The sequence below is a fragment of the Lathyrus oleraceus genome, chromosome 4, assembly GCF_024323335.1.
Source record: "Lathyrus oleraceus cultivar Zhongwan6 chromosome 4, CAAS_Psat_ZW6_1.0, whole genome shotgun sequence".
NCBI classification, from domain to species: domain Eukaryota; kingdom Viridiplantae; phylum Streptophyta; class Magnoliopsida; order Fabales; family Fabaceae; genus Lathyrus; species Lathyrus oleraceus.
Window position 1 is genome coordinate 50,933,488 of NC_066582.1, and position 27,154 is coordinate 50,960,641.

The 27,154-nt window shown below is 36.1% G+C and overlaps 2 protein-coding genes across 2 annotated transcripts; one reads left to right on the forward strand and one right to left on the reverse strand.

Moving 5' to 3' along the window:
* Window positions 1–13,931: 13,931 nt before the first annotated feature.
* On the forward strand, window positions 13,932–18,365 carry LOC127073196 (uncharacterized). Its single transcript, XM_051014328.1, has 7 exons — window positions 13,932–14,168; window positions 14,459–14,732; window positions 15,184–15,703; window positions 17,341–17,438; window positions 17,565–17,654; window positions 17,736–17,863; window positions 17,982–18,365. Exons 1-7 carry the CDS (start codon window positions 14,161–14,163, stop codon window positions 18,124–18,126), a joined length of 1,263 nt encoding a protein of 420 aa, XP_050870285.1. The 5' UTR covers window positions 13,932–14,160; the 3' UTR covers window positions 18,127–18,365.
* Window positions 18,366–19,719: 1,354 nt separating this feature from the next.
* LOC127073197 (ubiquitin-conjugating enzyme E2 32) lies at window positions 19,720–22,314 on the reverse strand. The gene is made up of 5 exons (XM_051014329.1): window positions 21,973–22,314; window positions 21,657–21,788; window positions 21,403–21,487; window positions 20,529–20,692; window positions 19,720–20,384 (listed from the first exon to the last, which is right to left on the reverse strand). The coding sequence occupies exons 1-5, from the start codon at window positions 22,078–22,080 to the stop codon at window positions 19,947–19,949; spliced, it is 927 nt and encodes a 308-aa protein (XP_050870286.1). The 5' UTR covers window positions 22,081–22,314; the 3' UTR covers window positions 19,720–19,946.
* Between the last annotated feature and the right edge of the window lie 4,840 nt (window positions 22,315–27,154).

Sequence of the window (27,154 nt, forward strand, 5' to 3'; positions counted from 1 at the left end):
AAGGACTCGATTGCAACTAGGGCAAGAGAAAGGGAAAGTCTCGATCGCAACGAGGGCGAGAGAAAGGATCGCAGCGAGGGCGAAAACAAGCACGGATTAGTTGTTAGTCAAACTCGACAAGACATCGCATCTCGTGCCTACGTATCTCATCTGGACATGAGAATCAGAGTTGCCGTAGTTCGGCTGGCTGGGAAAAAGGACTCGATTGCAACTTGGGCAAGAGAAAGGGAAAGTCTCGATCGCAACGAGGGCGAGAGAAAGGAAAAGGCTCGATCGCAACGAGGGCGAGAGCAAACAAGGATTAGTCTAAACTAAACCTAACTTGCACAGGAAGCAAGTCTAAGCTAAACCTAAGAGGCAAAGCAAGCAAAACACAATCACAGGAAGCACACACTATATGCACACAAGAGGCTCACACAAGGGTTAGGTTTTAGTCGAGGGGTCACATCAACCTCAACAAACAAACCTCTGGAATGGGGTGAGTGTTGCTTTTAACCTTGCCATTGAGGGGCTAAGGTGAAGCAGATGAAAGGAGATGAGGGGTGTGCCTCATTGCTTCTATCCCTGATCAGGGAGAGCATTTGACAAGAATGTGTGGGTTCAGAAAGTGGGAACCCTTCTACACATTTGATACTGACTCAACTGTGCAATTGCACAAGATCTCGGGTTTTTATCTGAAATGCATCAACACAGTAGTGTGAGCAAGACAGAAGACACACTGAATAGCAGGGGATAGATTGCATATCCCTTGGTTCTGCCAATTGCCTCTTCACTTAGGAGGTCTTTGACTCTGTACAAGGACAAGATTTAAACATACACAAACATTGCCTTTTAAGGAGGACTTCAGACAGTTTGCCCGACCAAGTAACAGACCGGGTCTCCAGACTACATGAAGTAAAAGGGATTATACCTCAAGCAAGTTGCTAAAAAGCAAAGCAAATCAAGTTCAGAGAACTTAAGCAACTAAAGTACTTGTTTTTGAAGAAAAATGAGATGCAGTGGTGGATTGATGTTGTTGTGCTCGAACAGATGCAGGTCCAAGTTTGTAATGATGATTGCTTGAAGCAGCTTGACTCGACCAGCTCAAATCCAGCTCGAATTCACAAATGCCATGGCTGATGCTTGGAGAAAACAGAGTTTGAAAATGAAGTTCCAGCTGGTAAATGATGCTGCAACAGGGGTCCAAGTGATGCTTGGGTGATGGAGAAAACAAAGGTTGCTCGTGTCTTTTGAAGCTTTTGGGCAGAAATCCAAATCGAGCCAAAATGCAAAATGAGAGAGTGATAGTATTTCTGTCGTGGAGGCTGCTGTCTCTTAGTCTCTAGGGTTGTGAAATGAGCAGAAAAATGACTTTATATTGTCTGTTTATCTTTAGTTAATGACATGCTAAACTTGATTACCAAAAATGATGCCAAATGCAAAGTTTGCTAATTTACACATATGGAAATGGAGGGTGTATGCTTGCACGAGTGGGCTTGGAAACAGGCTGCACATGACCATCCAAATTGCTGTTTGATGTCTGTACATGAAATGCTAACCTTGTTTTGCTCTTATGATTCCATTTTGCAAAATTGCCAATTTTGCACTTATGCACAAAATGGTGGTATGGTAGTGGTAGGTGCATGAGTTAGGGCTTGAAACATGTTGCAAATACCATATGACACAAATCCCAATTGGTCAAAGTGAGAAAAAATCAATGAATCAAAAAGTCAACTTTGGGTCAAACTTGATTTTTAAATGAAATAGGTCAAAAAAAGCCATTTTGATTGGAAAGGTTTTGATGAATGAAATTTATATTTTTGGAAAGAGGAGGAAAAATGTGGTTTGTAGGAAAAAACCCCACCAAATTTGGCCTTATGGTTCATGAGATATGGCTTGTTGAAGTTCACAAATTTTTGAAATTGAATTGATCATATCTTGACAACCATACATGGGATTTGAGAGTTCTTGGACTTTTTGAAAATGGGAGAACAAGATCTTCAACTTTCATGTTGGGCAAAAATTCATTTGAAGCTTGTATCATGATGTAAGTTTAAGATCAAGAAGTTTCCATTTTTGGCAGTTGAAATTACAGGTCCACTTTCTATTTTGGGAAATTTTCTGTTTGACTTGATTTTCTTCCATGATGAGGTTTGACATGATAGATGAGGCTTATATAAGCATGAATGAGCTCCTTCAAATCAATTCTATCCATCAAATCCCTGATTAAATCCACAGTTGACCAAGTTTGACTTTTCTAGGGTTTTGGACTGACTGTGCACTTCTGATGAATTCCAAACCCTAATTCCTTGAGAACTTGACTTCAAATGATGTCCCAAGTTGTATGGACTCTTGATTATTGATCATGGTGCCCAAATTCCACAAGAATGGCCACCATCCACTGCTTTGACTGACTGTTGACTGTCTAGGGTTTTTTTGCCTGGCTATGCATTGAATGATGACCTTTGAGCCTTCAACCCTTGACTTGAACACTTCAAATGGACCTCCAAGTCATGTGAACTTGTTGTACAAACCCTAGGGCTTTGATTCCTTGAGGAACAACCTTGCTTGCTTGGTTGACTGATCTCCTGATCAGTTTGACCTAATTCTTGGCTTGCTTGCTCTGGAGGCAACTGGGGACAATGCAATGCTATGCAATGTATCATGATATGCTATGACCTACTATGAGATGGTATGTACAATGATAGGTGCAAATTTGAGGTGCTACACTAAGTTCACAGAGCTGTCAAAGTATTATACTCCCTATAACGAGGCTACTGGGGAATTTTCGAAATGTGTGAAGTTTGAGAACGGGTTGCATCCCGAGATCAAGCAGGCTATTGGGTATCAGCGGATCAGAGTGTTTTCTGATTTGGTTGACTGTTGCAGGATTTTTGAACAGGATTCCAAGGCTAGAGCAGAGAGCTATCAGCAAAGGGTTGATAGGAAAGGCAAGAATCAGAATGATCGTGGGAAACCGTATGCAGCTGGCAAAGGTTTCCAGAGACAGAGTGGGATGAAGAGGCCTAGTGGGGGAGACTCCAGTGCCCCTGCCAAGTGTTACAGATGTGGTCAGGCTGGACATCGTTTCCATGAGTGTACCAGTGCTGAGAAGAAGTGTTTCAAGTGTGGCAAGGGTGGTCACTTGGCTGTAGAGTGCCGGTTGAAGACTATGACTTGTTTCAACTGTGGAGAGGTGGGTCATATCAGTCCGCAGTGTCCTAAGCCGAAGAAAGAGAATCAGTCGGGAGGCAAGGTCTTTGCTTTATCGGGTTCTGAGACTTCTGCAGATGATCGTTTGATCCGAGGTACGTGTTATATTAATGGCTTTCCTCTTGTAGCTATTATCGACACAGGTGCTACTCATTCCTTTATATCTTTGGATTGTGCTGTGAAACTTAAGTTAGAGATATCTGAGATGCGTGGTAGTATGGTGATTGATACTCCTGCGAAGGGTTCAGTGACTACTACTTCGGTTTGTTTGGATTGCCCTTTGAGTATTTTTGGTAGAGACTTTGGAGTAGACCTAGAGTGTCTTCCACTGGTGCAGATCGATGTTATCTTGGGTATGAACTGGTTGGTGTTTAACCGAGTTTCTATCAACTGTTTTGATAAGACTGTGATCTTTCCTGAGATTGAGGAAGGAAAGAGTTTGTTTCTATCAGCGAGGCAGGTGAATGAGGCAGTAGCAGATGGGGCAGAGTTGTTTATGCTGTTAGCGACTTTGGAGGCTAAAGATAAACTGGTGATTTGCGATCTAGCTGTGGTGTGTGATTTTCCTGATGTGTTTCCGGAAGAAGTGAATGAATTACCGCTAGAACGTGAAGTTGAGTTCTCGATTGATTTGGTACCTGGTACTAGGCCGATATCGATGGCTCCGTACCGTATGTCTGCTGTTGAGTTAACGGAATTGAAGAGCCAGTTGGAAGATCTGTTGGATAAGAAATTTATTCGTCCGAGTGTGTCACCGTGGGGTGCACCAGTGTTATTAGTTAAGAAGAAAGAAGGTACTATGAGGTTGTGTGTGGACTACAAGCAACTGAATAAAGTGACGATCAAGAATCGGTATCCTTTGCCGAGAATTGATGATTTGATGGATCAGTTGGTTGGTGCGAGTGTGTTCAGTAAAATAGATTTGAGGTCGGGATATCATCAGATACGTGTGAAAACTGAGGATATTCAGAAGACTGCTTTCAGAACAAGGTATGGACATTATGAGTATTCTGTAATGCCTTTTGGTGTGACTAATGCGCCTGGAGTGTTTATGGAGTATATGAATAGGATTTTCCATCCGTACCTAGATCAGTTTGTTGTGGTGTTTATTGACGATATTTTGGTGTATTCGAAATCCGAAGAAGAGCATGCTGAGCATTTGAGAGTGGTGTTAGGAATTCTACGAGAAAAGAAGTTATTTGCTAAACTGTCTAAGTGTGAATTTTGGTTAGAAGAGGTTAGTTTTCTTGGTCATGTGATTTCCAGAGGTGGTGTTGCTGTTGATCCTTCTAAGATAGAAGCGGTATCTAAGTGGGAAGCTCCGAAGTCAGTTTCTGAGATAAGGAGTTTTCTTGGTTTGGCTGGTTATTATAGGAAATTCATTGAGGGATTTTCTAAGTTGGCGTTACCGTTGACGATGTTGACTAGAAAGGGGCAAGCGTTCGTTTGGGACTCAAAATGTGAAGAAGGTTTCCAAGAGTTAAAGAGAAGGTTAACTACTGCTCCTATTCTGATATTACCGAGTTCGTCGGAATCATTTGAGGTTTACTGTGATGCTTCATTGTTGGGTTTGGGTGGTGTATTGATGCAGAATAAGCAGGTTATAGCCTATGCTTCGAGACAGCTGAGGGTTCATGAGAGGAACTATCCGACACACGATTTAGAGTTGGCAGTTGTGGTTTTTGTTCTGAAGTTGTGGAGGCATTACTTGTACGGGTCAAGATTTGAGGTTTTCAGTGACCATAAAAGTTTAAAGTATTTGTTTGATCAGAAAGAGCTGAATATGAGACAGAGGAGATGGTTAGAGTTTTTGAAGGATTATGACTTTGGTTTGAATTACCATCCGGGTAAAGCAAACGTGGTGGCTGATGCATTGAGTCGGAAATCATTGCATATGTCTATGTTAATGGTTAAGGAATTGGATTTAATTGAGCAGTTTAGAGACTTGAGTTTGGTGTGTGAGAGTACTCACAATAGTGTTAAATTGGGAATGTTGAAGTTAACGAGTGGTATTCTGGATGAGATTAGAGAGGGTCAGAAATCCGATGTGCTTTTGGTTGATAAGTTGACTCTAGTGAATCAAGGTCAAGGTGGTGAATTCAGAGTTGATGAGAGTGGTGTTTTGAAATTTGGTAATCGGGTATGTATTCCGGATGTTACCGAACTTAAGAAGAGTATCCTGGAGGAAGGACATCGTAGTGGCTTGAGTATTCATCCTGGAGCTACGAAGATGTATCATGATTTGAAAAAGTTATTTTGGTGGTCGGGAATGAAAAGAGAAATTGCGAGTTTTGTTTATTCTTGTTTGACTTGTCAGAAGTCAAAGATTGAGCATCAGAAGCCGTCTGGGCTAATGCAACCGTTGGCTATTCCAGAGTGGAAGTGGGATAGTATCAGTATGGATTTTGTGTCTGGTTTGCCGAGGACAAATAAGAATTTTGAAGCTATTTGGGTGATTGTTGATAGATTGACGAAATCGGCTCATTTCATTCCGATCAGAATGGATTATCCGTTAGAGAGATTAGCCGAGTTGTATATTGAGAAGATTGTAAGTTTGCATGGTATTCCGTCGAGTATTGTTTCGGACAGAGATCCTAGATTTACATCGAAGTTCTGGGAAGGTTTGCAGAGGGCTTTGGGAACCAAGTTGAGATTGAGTTCTGCATATCATCCGCAGACTGATGGTCAGACTGAGAGGACGATTCAGTCACTAGAGGATCTTTTGAGGGCTTGTGTTTTGGAAAAGGGAGGTGCTTGGGATTGTTATTTGCCTTTGATTGAGTTTACCTACAACAATAGTTTTCACTCGAGCATTGGTATGGCACCGTTTGAAGCTTTGTATGGTAGGAGATGTCGGACACCTTTATGTTGGTATGAATCCGGTGAGAGTGCTGTGGTTGGACCGGAGATTGTTCAACAAACTACGGAAAAGATTAAGATGATTCAGGAGAAGATGAGAATTGCTCAGAGTCGTCAGAAGAGTTATCACGACAAGAGGAGGAAGTCACTTGAGTTCCAAGAGGGAGATCATGTGTTTCTTCGTGTTACTCCGATAACTGGGGTTGGTCGAGCTTTGAAGTCGAAGAAGTTGACACCTCGATTTATTGGTCCTTATCAGATTTTGGAGAGGATAGGAGAGGTAGCCTATCGTATCGCTTTACCGCCGTCACTTGCGAATTTGCATGAGGTTTTTCATGTGTCTCAGTTGAGGAGGTACATTCATGATCCGTCGCATGTGGTCCAAGTAGATGATGTCCAGGTGAGAGATAACCCGACTGTTGAAACATCACCTATGAGGATTGAGGATCGAGAGTTGAAGCAGTTGCGGGGTAAACAGATTGCTTTGGTAAAGGTAGCTTGGGGCGGACCAGCAGGTGGCAATGTGACTTGGGAACTTGAGAGTCAGATAAAAGAGTCCTATCCAGAGTTATTCGCTTGAGGTATGTTTTCGAGGACGAAAACTCTTTTAGTGGGGGAGAGTTGTAACACCCCGATAAAATAAGATAATTATTTAAATTAAGTTAATAATATATATTTATTAATTTAATTAAATAATTGGAATTATTATTATTATTGGAATAATAATTATTGGAATATTATTGGGATTATTATTATTGGATTATTTTTATTGTTATTATTGGAATAAAAGTAGAAATCAGTAAAAAGGTTCCATTTGGTAAAAAGAGTTATTTTCACGTGAAAAGGGAAAAGAGGCAGAAAAGTGGAAAAGGGCAAAGAAAGCCAGAGAACAAGGGTTGAAGGAAGGAAAAGCTTGAAGCTCAGAGATTTGCCGGATTAACTCAGGTAAGGGGGTTTATCATCGTTTAATGGGTATTATGGGATAATATGTCATGGGTAGTGATAAACCATTGATTGATCTCTGAATTGGATGATTATGATGAAATTGTGAAATATTGGATGAACGAAATTGGGTTATGATTGAGAGGAATTCGTAGGAATTAGATGTAAAAATGTTAGATTTTTGTGAAATCGAATAGGGTATGATTCGTGTTAGATGATATGAACAATTATTGTGAAAAATTGGACTGTGGAAGGTTGAATTGGATAGATCTCGTAGCAGAGAAAGCCATAGCAGATCTGGAAGTCTGGTTTCTGGTCATACGCGTATGGCACTAGGCAGTACGCGTATGAGATGGCATGGTACGCGTATGGCACTAGGCAATACGCGTATGGATGAGGAAGATGATGTTTTGAACGTAGATTGGTCTCTGTTGGTACGCGTATGGAGAAGTGGTACGCGTAGCATACGCGTATGAGATGGTGTTACGCATATGGGATTTTGTCAGGAGATGGGCCATACGCGTATGGGACTAGGCAGTACGCGTATGGGCAGGATTGTGATTTTCCTGAGCTGTTGTTGTGCAGTTTTTAACTGTTCAGCTGAGTAACGTAATGCAGATGATGTATGATATATTAGGGATCATTTCCCGTTGTTTTGAGTAGTATAGGTATTAGTAGAGTGTGCTAACACTGTGGTTGTTATTTGGCATGATATGATATGCTTATGTGATAAAGTACTGATGATGTGTGAGGTATGCATGATGCTGTGAATGTATCAGTTATGTGTGCATTTGTGAATAGACTGTTTTATGGCTTAGAGTGTGAGCATATATCTATTCTTGAATTGTTGTTGATGATGTAGCATTGCTAGATGATTAGCATGCATGTTGTGGCCTTTATGGTGGTAGCTAATTCCCATGGTGAGGAATTAGTGATGAGTTATTGTGGATTGTTGTTGATGTTTGCATGCTAGGTGATTTAGCGTGCATAGCATAGCCCTTGGGGTGGTAGCTAATTCCCATGGTGAGGAATTAGTGATGTGAGTCACTAGGTCTCAAATGAGTGGGACTAGTGAGCTTGGTAGCCGTACCTGGATTTGGTCGGTGAGGTTGAACTATATGTTCACGAATAGTCGGTACCGCATGCATGGAGTCTCATTGCATAATATATGTATGTATGGCGTATAATATGAATGGATGTATTCCAATATTATACGTGTGTTTTATGGTTGTTTTGAGTTTGAGTATGATGATGGTGATGATTATGAGTTGATATTGCCGTTGCTGAATATGTGTAATCTGATTAGGGTAATGATATGTGTTATATTACTTAGCATTACATGATATTTTATAATGCTTATTATATCGATTGAAGGACTCACCCTTACAACTATGTTTTCAGGTAACAAGCAGTGATTGAATAGAAACTAGTCCTGGGAGTCTAGTGTAGTCCTTAGTGGGTCATGCTCTGGTAGATGTAACATCGGGATGGGATGTTTTACTATGTTTTCTTTTGGTTGTTGAACAACTTTACATGTAATGTAGTACACGATTTGAATGTTGTTATTTTGTATCCGCTGCGAATTATGCAAAAGTGTCCTATTTTGATTGAATAAATGAGCATGACAGGATATATTGATGATTGGTGTGAAATGATTGTGTGACACCCTTCAGGGCATAATTACTCTGATTGATATTTATTATTTTAATTAAATATTTGGGGTATTTTAGAAGGGTGTTACAAAATCAGCAGAGTTATTCATGTGAAATTTTTTTGATAGCTCGCACACATTCTTCTTTAGTGTGGAACATATCTCCCAATTTTAACTCACCCTCTGATCATGGATACGGGGGTATAAAAAACACTATTGGATGTTTCATCGTCATGCAGACCCATGTTTGTCATATATTGAGGAGGATTGTATACATGACTTGAAGGTATTGGCGTTGGTTGATCATCATCTTCAATGTTGTTGTTCAACATATGATCGACCTGTGGCTCGGTCTCTTCTTCTTATTCATCAACGACGTTGACTTCTGCTTCTGCTTCTGAGTCAGCGTCATCTGAGTTTTCTGAATCAAATTCATTAGATTCAACTTGATTAGTTATTTGAGATTGATGAGATGGTATACTTGGTTGAAGAGTAATATATAACTCAATAGAGTTGCAACCAGAACATTTGTGACTAAAAAACATATATTCAACATCTTCGTCATCCCGTACCTTCAGCGGGAAAATTTTGCATTGACTGTTCTAATTTTTTTTGGATTTTGATACGTGATCTGTGACACAAGACCAGATCCTATGCAGGATTCAATTCGTTTTTTCAAATGCAAGAAATTTGGATTTCTCTTGATCGTAAGCTGGATAATATCAGCGTTTCGAAAACAAAACCCGTATAACTCAGACTCATATGTCTCACCGTTGCAGTGAGCATTGATAGTATATTTTAGTGAAGATGACATTGTAATATTTCTTGTGCGGACGAAAATTAATTTTTTGGTGCAGATGAATTTGTGTTGATTGTTGGATGTAGATAATAAGACACTTAAATAGGTAAGTGATATGTCAAACATGCAAAGCTAGACAGAAGTGATGTGTCAAACATGCAAGCAAGTCAGAAGTGATGTGTCAAACATGCAAGCACGACGGAAGTGATGTGTCAAACATGCGAGAAAGACGGAAGTGATGTGTCAAACATGTAAGCTATAGGGAAGCCATGTGTCAATCATGCAAGCCCTAGCGCTAGTCCAATTGGCGCTAGCTTGTAATGCTTGTACATGGGTGTCAGTCCAATTAGCGCCACCTTGTCTTGCATGCAGACCTCGTAACCAAGCATCCAGAGCCATGCATGCGCCAGGCTAGGTAAATATGTAGCATGCATGTAAGCCTAGGGGAGGCACCACTTTGATTGGCGCTAGCATGTGACAGTTGCACATGGACAACAAACCATTTGACTTGCACATGCAATCACCATTATCCATGCATTCATACTTTTGCATGTCACACCTTATAAATAGACAAGAAACTCTCACATTTTCCACACCAACACTCACTTCTTCCTTAACAACAACAACTCTTTCATCTGCAACAAACACTCTTTTCAACATTTACTCCAACAAGATGTCTCTCCTCACAATGGGTGAATCGCACAAAGGCATGGTTGCAAATATATCAACTTATGTAAGCGTTTAATTCTTCTATTATTTGTCTAGAATCCCTTTTAATAACGATACTTAATTTTTTGTTTATCTTTTATAAAGTAACGTATTTTGTTGTTTCTTTTATAGGACATTTCAAAGTTTCGAACTCGGGTCCACGAATATGTACACATGGACCCGATGATTCAACCGTATGTCGAACTCTCCGGTTTTGGACATATAAGCAAAATAATGTCTTGGTTGATGGATAATAAATTCATTCTTGCATTATGTGAAAGATGGCGTCCCGAGACACACACATTCTGGTTTCCAACCGGTGAATGTACCGTGACGTTAGAAGACATCTACATGCTATTGGGACTGCCTATCAAAGGTAAGGCGGTAAATGGAAAAACCAACTATGCGAATTCAATTTGCATGGACCTCTTAGATGCTGATTTGTTAGATGATAACTCGAGAGGTCAACGTATACTCCTTTCACGCCTTAAGGCATATTATAACAACTTACAGTTAGATGAGAATTCTACCGAAGAGGCTCGAATAATAAAACTAGGTGTTACATTATGCTTTTAATTAATTCATTTTTATTTCCCAAAGGTAGTGGTTCTAGTATGTATGTTATGTATTTGCCTTTACTAAGACATGTAGATAGAATAGGAAGTTACAATTGGGGATCCGCTTGTCTGGCTTATCTTTATAGCTCTTTGTGTAAAAATTCACAAAAAGACACATCTACCTTTTCTGGATGTGCTGTTTTGCTCCAAGCATGGGGTTAGTCCAGACTACCGTCCCTAGCATCCGTCAACAACAACCCTTTCACATTCTCGTATGCACAAAAGTAAGTTCTTAAAAATGGACTATATTTACTTACTTCACCGATTATCATCTCTAAATAATATTTTTACCTTTATGGTAAAGATGGTCGATACGTGGTATGAGTTATAAAAATGTCCTAGACACTGTATTACCCAGTATCACAATCTCCCGGATCACCTTCGACCGACAGATGTATGACCATTAACCTAATTATTTTGTAATAATTTATAAATTTCTTCTATCAAATTTATAATCTAACATATGTTCACATTTCAGTTCATTTGGCGTCCATATCTAAATTTGGATCATGACCATGAAATCAACGAACAAGACGCATCTGTTTGGACTGCATGCACATCAATCATAAGATTCACCACTGTGGAGATGCACAATAGTGATCATGTTAAATTGAAGTTCGGTACGCTTCAACACATCCCAGATCCCCCAGCAAACCTAGGAGAATGACATCTACGCAAAGTTAACGACCAATGGAACTTTAACCCATGGCAAAGCTTCGCTAGATTTGAGTGTCGCAAATGGAAGCACCGCCATGACCATGTCTTAACTGACGTTGTGATGCCAACTGAAGAAAAACCAAGTCGTAATTCTATGGCTTGGTACATATCGATTTGATTTGAGTTCATTGCCAAGGATATGTACCTATACGACCCACGCCAGGCAACTTAAACACCAGAAGGCTCAACATCTAACCCCCAACAACATTGTCAGACCGACTACTCACAACCCCCTATCCATCAAACTTTCCGATCCACAAACGCACAAACATATAACCATAACATGCCATACACCCAACCACAATACCAAAAGCATACCCCGTACCACCACCAACAACTATATCATCATCAAGAGACCCAACATCGTTGTACACCCAACACATCACCCTACCATAGCCGTCTTAGGCAAAACACTCAATGATCATTTAACACAAACCGTCCCTCCTCCTACCATAGCCAAGAAGCCCAAACATCTCAAAACCAAAACCTTCAACAACCATATGTCTACCAAACACCACAACAATCATTTCAACATTTCCTAGACGCATCATTCACACAAATGTCTCCCTTTAATCGTCCTGATCGCCTTCCAACAACTCAAACACAATCCAATTACTCTGGCATGGGTCATGAACTCAGCTATGACGGTACCCCTTCGATGCATACACAAGACTAGGCTGATTTGTCTGATTATCTAAGGCAATCTCCTGTAGTCGATGATGATGTTCTTGGCCCCTCAGATACTCAAACACCTGGGGTGAATCATCAACGCGGGTTAGGACGACGAGTTCGGGTAGCTAGGGGATGTGGGACCGGAGGTCGGTTAGGTGATCCCGATCACCAACATTAGTCTTTTTTGTGTAAACATGTATTAATATTAATATGAATTGGTCTGATTTCGACTTTGCCTATCATGTAGAATGTTTTAAAAAAAATAAATACAAAACACACACATGTGTCAGACCAATTGACGTCTCCCTTAAAGCTTAACAATGGGCGCCAATTGGATTGACAACACAAGGAGCACTACCCAATCCAATTGGCGTTTCCTCTCTAAGTTTAAGAGCAGACGCCAATTGATCTGACACCTCCTCTAAAAAGTAGGATAAATTAAGAAATCTTTTGAAATTAGAATAATTTTGGAAATCTTTTTGAAAATCAAAGGTACTCGGATAAAAAATTATGAAGTCGTTATCTTTAAATTTTTTTTAAATAATTTATTATTACTTTTTATGTGAGGTCTTAATGTAAATTTATTATGGTATACACAATCTTACAATTATTTTTCTTTTATTTATTATATTCATATAATATTCATATAATATTACACAAAAGTTTATTTACTCTGCAACACAGAAATGTTACTAGATTAGAGGAATGACATGAATATCTTACCGTTGCCAATAATTTCTTAGGGTGTGTTTGTTTCAAGGTTTTAAAAAATATTCCAGAGAATATTGTCATGGGAATGCAACTTTCCCATGTTTGATTCAATTTTTTAAAAATTATTCCAAGGTATATTTTATTCCTAAGAACTTTATTTTCACATGGTTCTTTTATTTCTATTCCAAGGTTTAAAGGGTGGGAATCCAACGTTCGCGTGGGAATAAAGTTCAACTCCCCACTACTACTCACATTTATTTATTTATTTTATTTTTTATAATTTTTAAATTAAACAAATATTATAAACATTCCTAGAAAATTTAGTTTTTACCAAACACTTGGATAGGAATATTATTCCAAGTAATAATAATGATGGGAATAAGATTTCAAATGATGTTACTTCTAAACTTGAAACAAACATACCCTTAGGTTCAAAAGTAGTGTCAAAGTCAAAAGCATAAATGAAAATGAAAAATATTTTAAATTTTCTTATTATCATATATTTTATTTATTTTTATTATAATAACAAGAGATTAATTACTATACACTGTCCGTGTATAAAATTTTATACTGTTCATTCATCACCATCATCCATTTGTATTACTCTATAGATTTTTAAAATAAAAATCAAATTTATTTCAATACAAGTAGAAAAAAAATTGATTTCAAATTTCATACCTTTATAATTTAGATAATTAGTCTGTTTCAATATTTAAAATTTTAAAAAAATAATCAAGATAAGAAATTTACAATATAGTTTTAGAAATATAGGAATTCAAGTAATATATATTCAATAAATTCAATATATTTGCATTCAATAGGATTTGAACCTATACCAAAGGTTTAGAAGACCTCTGTCCTATCCATTAGACAATTGACGATTTTCTTTTTTTCTTTCCCTTTTTACGAAAATTTCAAGGAAAAGAAAAAAAAAATCTATAAAATACTATATCTATCCGAATATCGAAATAATAATTATTCTAAATAAGACTAAATAATTCAAATTGCAATTAAATTCTAATAACAATTAAAAACTTATTTATATTTCTCTCTAGATTAAAAAAAAAACTCTTGGAATTGAAAAAAAACTCATTTTAACGATTAGAAAACCCTAACAAGAAAACTCTTCAAATCCATGAAATCACACAAGATAAAATGCAGGTGCTGCTGCATTGCCCTTACATTAGAAACAAATTGGAGTCCCACTGAAGTCTCCGGAAAACGAAAGGTTCGCCGGAAAATCCAGACCGAGTTTGTTACCGGTGAACGGAAAATCACCAGAAACAGTTAGAATGTCCAGGTGTTTCTCTTTTTCTTTTTTCGCAAATTCATTCCCTTATACTGTATCGCGCCCGAGAATGTGATTCCACCACGATTTGCATACAATCGCGTTGCGGAAAAGCTCTTTTCTGCACCGCGATTTCGCCATTGCGCGCTTAATCGGCATCTTTTAGATCATACTTGTGTTCTCTAGTTGCATTGATTCAGTTTTGCATTTTATTTTTTCCTTTTATATGCTTAGAAGCTGATTTTTTTCACGTAAGGTACAAAAGAAATTTTCATTAATGGAAAAATCTTTGATGTTCATAGGCTTGCGATTGATTTCACTATGAAGAGGAAAAGAAGTATTGTGTCACGCAAACCTAGGGCTAATTGTGATGCAATATTTAAGAGATACTTTGGGTGGATACCACATGCTGAGAATGAGAGCGTGAGAGATACAGTGGTTGTTTCTGATGGATTAGGAACTAATAACAAGTTGAAGAAGCTAAAACTCAAGTTTGGGGGTGTTACTCATACTATTCATACCAAGTCAAAGGCAGGAACATGCCTTCCTTCTGGTTCTGATGGTCGAAACCCTAAGGTAATGAATGCGTCACTTTGTTTATCTTGTGAGTTGTTTTCATCAAGGGTTCTCATTACGTGTTCAGTTAATTGAATGATTTTGCAAATTGAATTACGGTTCTTCAGTTTTTGGGTTCTGGAATCAGCATTTGCAAAAGCAGCTTCTGGTGTTGTTTGTATAACTTCGAAAAGTTATGCTAGCAACACACTTTCTTATTGGTTGAAATTCTAATGGGTCTCACCAAAATTATGGAAGAACTTCATGATTTAGTGGGTCCCATTTGAACTTAAACCAATTAGATAGTGTGTTGAGAGGAGTATGTTAGAGATTGTGTTGATAGCACTCCTCAACTTATAAATATTCAATATCAAGTTTAGTCTGTATATGTTAATGCTACTGTATTTCCTCCTGATAACTTGTTATTATTACCCACTAAAGCTTCTTATCTATTCGTTATCAATGTATGCAGGACAATGCAAATACTAACCATCCCCGTTCTTCTGATAAGAGAGATGCTGGGGAAAAATCAGTTAAGCTCTCAAGAACTGAATCTTGTTTTGCAGCTGAGAATCATTCACATAAAAGAAAGACAAGTGGAAAACATGCCCGTAAGAGTAAGCAAGTTACTGAGAGATGTGCCTTGGGCGTGGGATTTAGCGACGAGGAAGATGAAGATGCAGAACTTCAATTTCTTGAAAAAATCAATTCATCAAAAAGATCAGCTAGTCGTTATAAAGATATTCAAGGAGGCACAACAATGCGTGGCATTTGTAAAGATGCATTAGGGAAGAAATATGGGGATCAGGACTATGTGGAAGAAGCCCCAACATCAAGTGATGAATCAATATTAGAAGGGAATAAGCCAAAGAGGGAGTCTGTTGATTTGATTGTACCAAGAAAGCAATCCACCCGCAGTAATCGTAATTGTTCAGTTGACTCTTTCAATGATATGTTATCTGGGCCAGTTGCAAGCATTATTGACATCTCAGGTTATTTGGTTTCCACATTATCTGAAAGTGATAATTTATTTTAGATTTATATTTACTCATTGATGCTATTTTAGCTGCCTTTTCATTTTAAGTTTTATTTAGAGTATCAAGATAAGAGATAAATGAAAAGTTAGAGATATAGCAACAAGCCTTGAAAACACATGGTTTTCACCCCACGCATAAGTGTGCAGAGTTTACGAAGTGCAAGTTTAGTAAAATACAAAGGAATTCTAACTGAGGAGAAAATAAAAAAACATACAATAGTACCAGTCTTGTGTTTTAAGGACCTTGAGTCCATGCAAAGTGATGAGAAGGTTGATGGAGATGTAGACCATTGGATCGAAGTGGGATGGGTGAAATATGTGAGTCCATGCAAAGTGATGAGAAGGTTGATGGAGATGTAGACCATTGGATCGAAGTGGGATGGGTGAAATATGTGAATGCTTTGAATGTTATATGAATATAAAATACAGCTGAAGCTTAAAGGATTTTTTTCCGCATAGCTAGTACTTAATGGTGGATGGTTAAAAAAAGGCCAACAAGAAAGTAAATTTAGAGTCGCAAAAGATCAGAATGTTACTATGGATTAGTGGTCAGTTTTGTCGATGGTGGATGCCGGTCCATGGCGGAGAGCCACCTGCCATAGCAGCCGCCTTGCTACGCCATTATAGTAGATTATGGCGGAAAAATCCGCAGTATCGGCCGATATTTACCATTGCGGCAAGGCCAAAAACCGCCATGTATATCCGCCATAGCGGACATGGCGCCGCAATTTGATAACACTGTTGGTGGTTATAGTTAGTGGAAGAGAAGATGTGATTAAAAATACAATCATTAGAGAGGAAGTTGGTGTAGCCTCTTTAGTAAGGAAGATGGTAGAATCTTTTCTGAGGTGGATTGAGCTAGTTATGAATACCTATAAACACACCCTAAAGATGAGGAGGAAAATAGACAAGATGGAGAACATTCTCATATTTAGAGGATTTAGAGGACGAGAGATTAAGAAAAACTATAGGTCAAGCCATTTGATGATATTTAGAGTAAATGGTCTCCTGTTAGACGTAACAGCCTCATACATGTTGCGATTTTACAGTATTGACTGTTCCATATTCCCTACCTCACCTATATAGATCTCACCTATAGGTTAAAAGGCTTGTTCCTATTTTAACATTGGCTATTATTATTTGGATTTAGTAGATATACAATCAATAGATTATATCTTGTGTAGTGCATAGTACTTTAAATGGTATCTAAAAAAAATTGAAATTAACAGTGGAAGCAAAAAACTTTAAGGATGAGGTTAGCAGTGTAATTATTTTTAAGACTATCAGAATTACCTAGATTTCACGATTGAAGTTAGGATTTGTGTACGACTGATGTAAGAGGGCCAACGGATATGGATTGAAAGTGCTGATACAAATTTTCAAACAGACTAGTCTAATTAAAGAAAATAAACTTATGAAGAATGTAATCTGAAGCATTCTCCTCACCCACCTTGTCTGGGGTAGCTTAGCATTAAGTGCTGTCTCATAGTTTTATTAAATAATAACTTTTATCTTAGATCTTGATTGACATGATATAAATATCTCTAAGAATATTTGTTGACTCATATTTCCATTTTCTTTGTTGATAATAAGATAAAAAGGCCAAATTGTCAGAGGAGCAGCTAATCAAGAAAGCTGAGGCTGCAAAGAGACGAAAAATTCAAGCAGAGAAGGCAGCTAAGGAGGCTGAGGTTTGCATGTGACTCCTCTGTTCTTCTTAGATCTAGGAATTAATACTGTAGTATAGCATTGAAATGCAATGCAACATAAATTCTTGAGAATGATGTTAATAAACTAATTTTCTTGTGTTTATGCAGGAGGCAGCCATTAAGAAGATACTTGGTCAAGATTCTGCTAAGAAGAAGAAAGAGGAAAAGATGAACAAGCGCAGGGATGAATTAGCAAAGGTCTTGATACAATTAATGAACAACATTTTTCCTCTTAGCATATTGTTTCAAGTTATAAGCTCTAACATGTTGGTTGTGCAGGAAAAATCTAGCAAACCCTTTCATCTAGCATCTAAAACTGTTCGATGGACTATGGGTCCCAATGGAACTGTAGTAACTTTTTCTGAAGACATGGGTCTACCAAGTATCTTCCAAACAATACCGAACAGGTACAGTTTTGCATCTTAATCTTGCAGCGTAGGGAGTTTTAATCTTGTAACTAATCGTCTTATTTGACATGCTTTAGAAACTTCATTTCTGTAATGATTATGTTATGAATTGTTTCAGTTATCCTCCCCCGAGGGAAAAGTGTGCGGGTCCAAACTGCACTAATGCTTACAAGTATCGGGATTCCAAGTCAAAGCTTCCTCTTTGCAGTCTTGGTTGTTACAAGGCCATTCATGAAAAAATATCTCCTGTGGTTGCTTGTTAGTCCTTGTAAAAAGTAGAAAACTAGATTTACACCCGGAAATGCATGGATTAAATAGTGGAGCAAATATGAAAAAATACGTAGTTAGATTTGATTTTTGCAACAAGTGTTGGCCAGTAGGATATATGTGCTAATATATGAGGAATGATTATTCAAATGAACCTATTTGGCTCAATTCTGTTTTGTTTGTATATTCATTGTGTTTCTTCTCATGGCAATCGACACCCTTGTACATTTCTTTAGAGGTATTTTGGACAGTTTATGTTTTTAAATCTCTATTAGTGTGTCACTAAGCCCTATAGAGAAAAGGGTAGGGTTTATTTTTTTAAATTTAATACAAATTATAAGTTTTAAAGATGAAAAATTAAAAGAGAAGTAATAAAGAAAATTGGTGTAAGAAAATCAAATTTATACTATAGTTGAATAGAAACTCGAACTGGATTAGTTGGTCATGTGGAATGAATACCGGTGGAAATAAAAATAGCATGGTTAAAAACCAAAAAAAGAGAGAAATAGCTTAAAATGATTGTTTGTATGCGTGACTTGAGAATGTTACTTGTTGAGTTTTTTTCTAGATAAATTTGAATAGTAAGCAATACAAACAATATCATTTGAGTATCCTTGGAATGATATCCTTGGACAGGGATATACTTCAAAACAAAATATTGTATTGCCATTTAAGATGTCTTTGGAATGATATTTCCAGAATGCTGCTTATTCGATTAAATTGTCATATTGTGTCCTTCTTATCTCTAGCCTTCAATAGGATAACCCTTAAATAAAGTTGATCTCTGCCTTTTATCTAGAACAGGGTCTTGTCTAAGGTGATTATTTTTTCCTGACAACTATTTCAAAATATCATTCTTATTAGACACAATCTTTTCAGACGTAGACTCGGGTGGTATCTCTTGTTCTTTTTGTCAAAGATCAATAGTCTTTATCTTTAGAGTGGCGGCTAGTTTGTGATATTGAATCATAGTCAGATTTCTTTGTTGCTTGAGTTGTTTAGATCCTTAAATCTAAGATTCTGGCTTGATCCTAGTTTGAAAGAATGATCTTATATCCTCATTAATTGTTGAAGAGCTAGTGGCTTGAGTTGTTTAGATCCTTAAATCTAAAATTAGAGTTGGCTTGATCCTGTTTGACTGAATAATCTTATATGTTCATTAATTGTTGAAGAGCTACTGGATAACATTATCGGAGCATTTTCAAGAACGGGTCGCCTTAGCCTTTTCTCGGCCTAAGCCAATAGCATCATGAGAGTTGTTTTATGCTTGGAAGTGGACGAGGGTGTGTTGTTCAATGCATATTGTTGGTTTGGAGTATCTTGATTTGTTTTTAGAGGCATATGTTTTTTGTTTTACAGTTTTTAGTAAAAACTGATATCGTTATGTCTCATTATATATCCAATAAATGAATTCACTTGTATTAAAAACAGCTATAATCATAATTTAACTTTTCATACATTGGCTTGAGATTCAAGTGGTTTTTTAGCATGTGATGTTAAAGCCATGAGAGTATGATTATTCTTTTTCCATTCTGTAGTCATAGATTTGCAATGTAGATATTAGAAAATAAATTTGGAGACTCAAGTGGTTTTATAGTAACTGATGTGCAAAGACATCATTAGAAGAACATTATAAACTTTTCTAGACAATATAGTATGTTCGATTTATCGTTGACGTCAGTCAATACATAATTACATGACAGAAGTACAATAGCAGGGTTATAAAATATCTGTTTTGTATAGAATGAAAACATTCCTACAGACAGCATGAAGCTAAGAATCTTGATATTGGAGCTAACATGAACAATGAAAACACCTAAGATTCATTCATGAAAACTGCTCCATGTTCTGTAGATTTAATGAATTTCTTCAGCAGAAGAACCATAATTGCTATAGCAAGTCCAATAGCTGCCACTGTGAACAATCGGTCATCAGGTTTTTGAACCCTTGTCTCTGGTTTCAGATTTTGAACTCTTGTCTCTGACTTTGGGGGCAACTGATTGCTTGGGACTCCAGGTTGAATCTCATTTGTCGCTTCAACTCCTACAGGGTTAGGATTAGCATTAACAGGGACTTCTTGTTCTTCAACTATTCTGTCACCTGCTTCATCTGGAATCCCCTCTCCTGCAGGTAGAGCCTCAGGGTTTGGCAAAGTAACTTGAGTCTCGGCCTCTTCGTTTTTGGGTTCTTCAGAAGCCTGTGAAGGGCTAGGTTGAGGAACTGGGTTTGCTTTGCTTAGCATATAGTCATGAATCTGGGATGACAAAGTGCAATCAGTAAAAAGTATTAAAAAAATTGATCCAGGTAAAAACAAAGAGAAACACTTAACCTGGTATGAACAACATAAGGAATTGCGAATAAACATGCACTGCAGGAAAAACAATAAGCTAACATTTACCTCATCAATCAGTTTTTGACGTTCAGGAGTCCCAAATTTTGGAGATGCTTCACGAGACTTAATTGCCAAGGCGCGTCTATCTTCTTTTTTGTAGTCTAATGAGCCCAACGCACCATTTGGGCTGGTGGGCATAAATGCAATCAGTGCAACTAGAGCGGTCCTAACTGTCAAAAGAAATTTATATCAGTTAAATGGTAAAAGAGATTCTTCTTCCATCAAAGCATGAATCTTCAATAGTTATGGTAAATACTAAGAGGGGTTTGAAAGAGTTTATTTGAGCTTACACGAAATAGGTTATATTGAGCTTATGAAAATGGAGTAAGTACTTGCTAACACAAGCATTTGAAAAAGCTTTCATTTTGACAAACTGCTTTCAGCTTATGCAGAGTTTATTCTCATTTCTATCCTATTCTAGTAACAACATATACATAATAAGCTCTTACACTACACGTGTTTATTAAGTTGTATATCCAAATGCCCCATAAATGACAAGAGTCAGACAGTAAGTTTTTTTTAAACTTAGTATCCAGCCTTTCGACTGACTAATCCAAGAGGACCAATCCCACCGTCCACTGGCGGGGTTCCACTTAAAGACAGAGCAAAAGATTATATGGACTAGCCCAACAGATGGATTGTTAGCACCTAGCGGGATTGGATTCAGCTGGTCTAATTAGTGGAGAGCAACAAAATCAAAAAGAAAATTATACATCAGGCATCATCCTGCAATTCTTATATATCCAAAAAGGGCCATCTAAGAATAAGAAATAGCACATGACATGCAAAAACAAAAAACTGAGCCAACAAATATGCCCAAACATGAGTTGAAACACAGTTCTTCCTATGCAACTAGTCATGTGTGGAAATAAGTACTCACCACTCCATGATGGTTGCCAATGCTCAGGGTGATGATTTGATATGCTCAAGCAAATCTTGGTTTGTGTCTCAAAACGACCATTAGGCTGATAGCATAACAATTAAACTCATAAGCATATAGTAATTGAGCTTTCATTCACAGCTCAAAAATAAATTAAGACACTAAAATTATAATTACATCAGAACCTAGTTAACTATGAAGCACAGACACCAGAAACACGATGATGCCAATAATAATTTGAAAAAGTAACTTACTGTCAACAACATAAACGAAGGAGGTTTGAATGGATATTCAGCAGGCAATTGAATCCTTCCATGATAAATACCACCCTCAAATTCAGTTTCACCAGGTCCCCTAATTGCAAACTGCCATTCGAATATATTTTCCTGAAACCAAACACAAACCTCCATAAATCGTTTGCAATCACTTCATGCTCAAATTCATAAACCGAGCTATTAAGATTAGAAAAATTGAACTGAATAACAAGAGATCGCTGAACGAAAATTGAAAACCCTAAAACAAAAATTGGTAAAGGGAAGAGGGGTAAAAATGGAAAAAAGAAAAAAGAACCTCGAGAGGTAAGCTCATGAAATCATCGGAAGGGTTTGATTGCATTTCTTTGACCTCTTGGAGAATCCGCTTGACGGCGGGATTCTTCATGTTGTACTTGTCCGCCATCGTTGAAAATAGGATTTTGCGATGCGAATTCGACGGGATTTGATGTATTCAGGTAAATTAACGGTGATCGGAGAAATGGATTCAGGTGAATGAACGGTGATCGGAGAAATGGATTATAGATAATTCATGGTTGCGTTTGTGTTGAATTGGTGAGAAAAAGAGAATTTGGATCGAAAAATATATAGATTATGAAGAAGAGGATGTTAGTTAGGTTGTGTCTCCGACAATGGACACGTCATGAGAAGTGTGTTTGCTTACGTGTCGTTCTTTTATTGGTTATTTTGGAGCTGATGTTTTTGTTTGGGTCTAGTTGACTTGATTAACTCGGTGGTAAACTAGTCAAAAATGTACTAGTTATTCATTATTAAATTACACGTGTCAACTTTAACATGATTTAATCTATTGACTCATATTTATATCGATTTTGATTAGAGATGTTAACGAGGAGTTTAGGTCGGGCTGTCCGGATCGGATAAAAATAAGGTAGAAAAATTCAGTGTTATTTGATACGCTAACATTGGGATAATATTGAAAGGGCAGAATGAAATAATTTTTAGAAAAAATGATAGATCAGTAGAATATTTAGTTGAAGAAATTAAAATTCAGTCATGGAAACAGTTGACGAGCAAAGCGACAAAATTCAGATACTCTCTTGGCAGTGGTTCAGCAGCCCAGGACAGTGATTGAGGTTTATCGGATGAACTTTCAGTTCGATTCAGGTTTGAGCAGCGATTATATATTCACTAAATTCGATGGTCGTAGTTCTCTTCGTTCAACTATCGAGAGGATTGTGGTTGATCTGGACTTGTTTGGGTGTTGCTGTTTAATCATAGCAGTGTGTCAGGATTCTTCGAGTTTCTATGATGGTTTGCCTTTCGGTTTTGCTTTGCTATTATCTTTTGGTTGGATCATCTCAAATTTAGACTAGATGGTGACAATGAAGTTGTTTATCAACGGTTGTATTTAGATGTTTATTGGTTTGGTTTTTGGTATTGGAGTATATCTTGTACTAGGCATTGTCTATCTTTCTTGTATTATTTTTATTTTTTATAATATATATTTTTTGGCTGTTTTAAAAATATATATATTTGAACCTCTTCATTTATGGGTATATCAAATTCAATCAGTATAATTTTATTTCAGGCATCAAATTTGAGTTTTTTAATCCACAAATTTGTTAATCGTGTGACATCAATGATTTCTTATTTTTTATAATTATTTTAAATAAAAATATAAAATTAATATCAACTATAATTTTGCTAAAAAAAGATTTATTCACTATCAATCCTACTACTAAACTAATGCATTTATGTAATTCTATTATTTCTTATTTACTTTTATATCATTTTCAACTTATATATTTTATAAAAATAATATGTCTTATGGAATTTTTTATTATTATCAAGTGTTATGTCATATGCATGAATTTTATTAGACATTGGGCCCGTTTATTTTGGCTTTTTTTTTAAATGATTTTTATAGTGTAACATATTTTGATGTAAAATTTTTTTTAAAAGAAACTTTTCATAAAAGTTTCAAATGAAAATTTGGTTTGAATAGTTATTCTTAAAATGTTATTTTAGGTATTTCATCATTTTATCGAAAAAAAATTTGGATATCAAAATTTTAAAAAATCACTTAATTTTGAAGCTATTTCAAATAACTTTTCATAAAAATCATTTTTGAAATAGATTTTTTTGAAAAAACTATGATTTTGACTATACTTTAATCTTCAATAATGTAGATTTATGTCATAGTATATCAAAATTAGTTTTTTAATTTATAATAAATTTAGAAAAACTTTTAATATTTTGAAAAATATTTTTGTAAAATCCATTTTCAAAAATACAAAGAAAAAATCCATTTTTTTAAAACTAAAACAAACTGGTCCATTATATGATGTGTTTCATTCTAATTTAAGTGTATTGAATTATGTTGCAAATTTTTTATAATTGAAAACAAATTATCAAATAATATTTTTTTATTTGAAACACAACCCACGAAACCCATTTCAATCCAACTCATAAATGAACATGTGAGTTTGGTTCGATTTTGATTGTGAAATTACGGGTTGAACGATGAACCCAACCCATTAAAATTTAAATGGATTGAGTAATGATTTAGATAAAACCCGGTCAAATCTAATTTTTGTACATCCTTAACCGTGATTTGCTCGATACTACTGAGTCACAGAGTCAATCAGCTCGGACCATTTAATTAAAGTGTGGCATTTTTTATTTAAATTTAAATTATAAAATAGAAAACAAATTTACTTTATGACCATTTGTGATTAAGATCTAACATCTATTAATATTTTGACTTTGTGATTGTAGAAAAATATCGACTACATGGATCTATTTCCTATTTATGTTTAGTAATAAAGTATATTATAATAATTTGTTGATTTATAAATATTAATGCATTAATATATAAATATAAATAATTGTTGCTAACAAATATTGGATTCTAAATTCAAAATCATAAATTATATTTATTTAAGTAAATTAAATCATACTAATTGAATTATTCCATCCATTTTTTAATATCTTGATTTTTACTAATAAAATAATTAATTAAAATTTGAATGTTATTATTTATTTTATTTTATCCCCCCTCTTCCATACAAAGCAAGTTCATCAAACATATAAAAACTCCACCTTTCTTCTATTATCAAAATATTATTGGGGAGTTTAGAAGAATCGAGAGCAACAATGAGACTAATGTTTCAGGATCATAAGAGAGGGAGACGCCACATCTCAATCCAAAATATTAAGGTATTAGGTAAATGAGTTATCTCTTTTATAAATCCAACATTTAACTCATTCATAGGCAATATGAGACTTTAACCACCCACACTTGCACCTAACATTCTCCCTCACAAGTGTGAGAGTCCGGAAGAATCAGGAGCACCAATGAGACTAATGCTCCAGGACCACATGAGAGAGAGACACCACATCTCAACCTAAAATCTTAAGATATAAATGGGTCATCTCTCTTATAAATCCAACATTCTACTCATTCATAGGCAATGTGAGACTTTAATCACTCACACTTGCACCTAACAAATACAATAACTTTAATTTTTATATGATAAATATTTTTTAAAAGTCTCATTAAAGAAAATCACCTTTATAAACTATCTATTTTAAACACATATTTATAGTATAAAAAATACTTTTGATACATATGAAATGTTAGTGTAAGATAATTTTACATTATCACCTAACAAATTTTCCTGTAGAATTAGTATAATTAAAATTTAGTATTATGAGTGTCATACCCCAAAATTTGCCCTATCTATTTTCATTTTCATCTTACTTATAACCTTGGATCCATCTGCATACACCTACCATAATCATTCATTTGTAGGATCATTCCCTTGAACTTGCATTCACATGTAACATCATTGATTCAAAGGATTCCTATTACTTATGATATAAGATATTGAATTATGCAAAGGATGCTATTAATCTTCAAGGATTAGGGCTTTCTTGATTTGGTGCACTTGTGAAACAAGCTTGTGGGACCATTATGCTATAGTTAACTCTTTTGGTCAAAGTCAACTTTTATTGTTGATTTTTCTTGACCTAAGTGTTGGGATCCCTAATTTTGGTCAAGACATAGTGATGATGTTGGTACATATCATGAACAAGAGGATTTGGAAGCTATTCACACAAGGTTGACTTTTGGTCAACAAAGTCAACCATGGATGGTTGACTTTTTGTTGACCAAGTCATTTTGATAATTCACCATTGATTCTTTTGGAAGTATTTTAAGTTTAATGGATTGAAGCATGAAGGTGAGGATTTTAGATTCAAATTCAACAAATGAGCAAAAATTCAAAATTTCAAATTATGTAAGATGGAGGGAAAATGTTCCATTTACTTAAAACATAAGCAATCAACATACAAGGTCAAGTTTACATTCAAAGTTCCCAAAAAAAATACATTGCCAAAAGTTAGAAATGAGATTACACAAAAAAATCCTAATTTTGACCTAAGATTGACTTTGGTCAACTATTGACCTTTGGTCAAACAGTTGACCAAAGTCAACTTAATCCTAGACCTACGTTTTCTTCATCTTCATGATTCCCACTTTGCCTTTAAGCCTTCATTATCTTCATGACCAACTCTCATGCTATCTTCATGTTCAAGTCCCATACCAAAAAACCTTCATGCCATGCCATAACTTCCCTTTCCTTCTAGCCTAAAACAACCCTATAATGTTTAAACAACATCAGCATCACTCACAATGTTATTCCAAACACAAGGAAATGCATATCATGAAATATACTCAATCAAACTAACTGTCATGACAGTTCCACATACTCATGCCAATAACATACATATACAATAGAATTCATCATACATCATTTTTTTAGTATAATCCTGCCACACATCAAATGTACCAAACACATGCATGATCATTCAAACTCATATTAGGCCAGCCATACATGCAGTCCAAAGCAAGCCATAACATAGAGTAGTTCAGTTCACATACACATACATCTCAACTATCATAAAAGTACATATCATTTTTCACAAATCTAAGACACACAATGATCATTCCATGACACAATTTAGTCTACACCATCACTTTAGAACCCAAAACAAATTATGCCTACCACTATGATTCATAAGCCATACCATGTCTTTCAACATGCAGACAATATACATCCAAAGTCATTATACCTTAACAAGTTCACATAACCAAAAATAAAGAGGGTAAGGCAATTATTTGACTGTCACAGTGATGCATAAATTAACCTATTGACCACCAGAAAATTTTACCTTGTACCCCTACAGTTAGCCCCAGACCCCTACAAAATTTTAAAAATTCCCATTCTACCCTTAATTGGTTTTAACCAATTTACCATTTCATTTTTACCATTCAGTTGAAAGACTTCCGGTACACTTCCGGTATGTATTTTTCCGGTATGTATTTTTCCCAAACCGGAAGACTTAAAGAATGACTTCCGGAACACACAAAAAAGCAAACCGGAACACTTCATGAAAGAGTTCTGGTTCAATTAAAAAAAAATTACAAAACCGAAACACTTCTTGAAAGAGTTCCG

What these genes read in the sequence shown, in the direction of transcription:
- LOC127073197 (XM_051014329.1), bottom strand. Translation starts at nt 22,080, where the DNA reads ATGGCGGACAAGTACAACATGAAGAATCCCGCCGTCAAGCGGATTCTC. An exon ending in TCATGAGCTTACCTCTCGAG is followed by an intron (nt 21,789 to 21,972) that starts GTTCTTTTTTCT and finishes GTTTGGTTTCAG; the next exon opens with GAAAATATATTCGAATGGCA. An exon ending in GTCAAAAACTGATTGATGAG is followed by an intron (nt 20,385 to 20,528) that starts GTAAATGTTAGC and finishes TTGTCATCCCAG; the next exon opens with ATTCATGACTATATGCTAAG.
- LOC127073196 (XM_051014328.1), top strand. An exon ending in GCAGGGATGAATTAGCAAAG is followed by an intron (nt 17,655 to 17,735) that starts GTCTTGATACAA and finishes TTGGTTGTGCAG; the next exon opens with GAAAAATCTAGCAAACCCTT. An exon ending in TTCCAAACAATACCGAACAG is followed by an intron (nt 17,864 to 17,981) that starts GTACAGTTTTGC and finishes GAATTGTTTCAG; the next exon opens with TTATCCTCCCCCGAGGGAAA.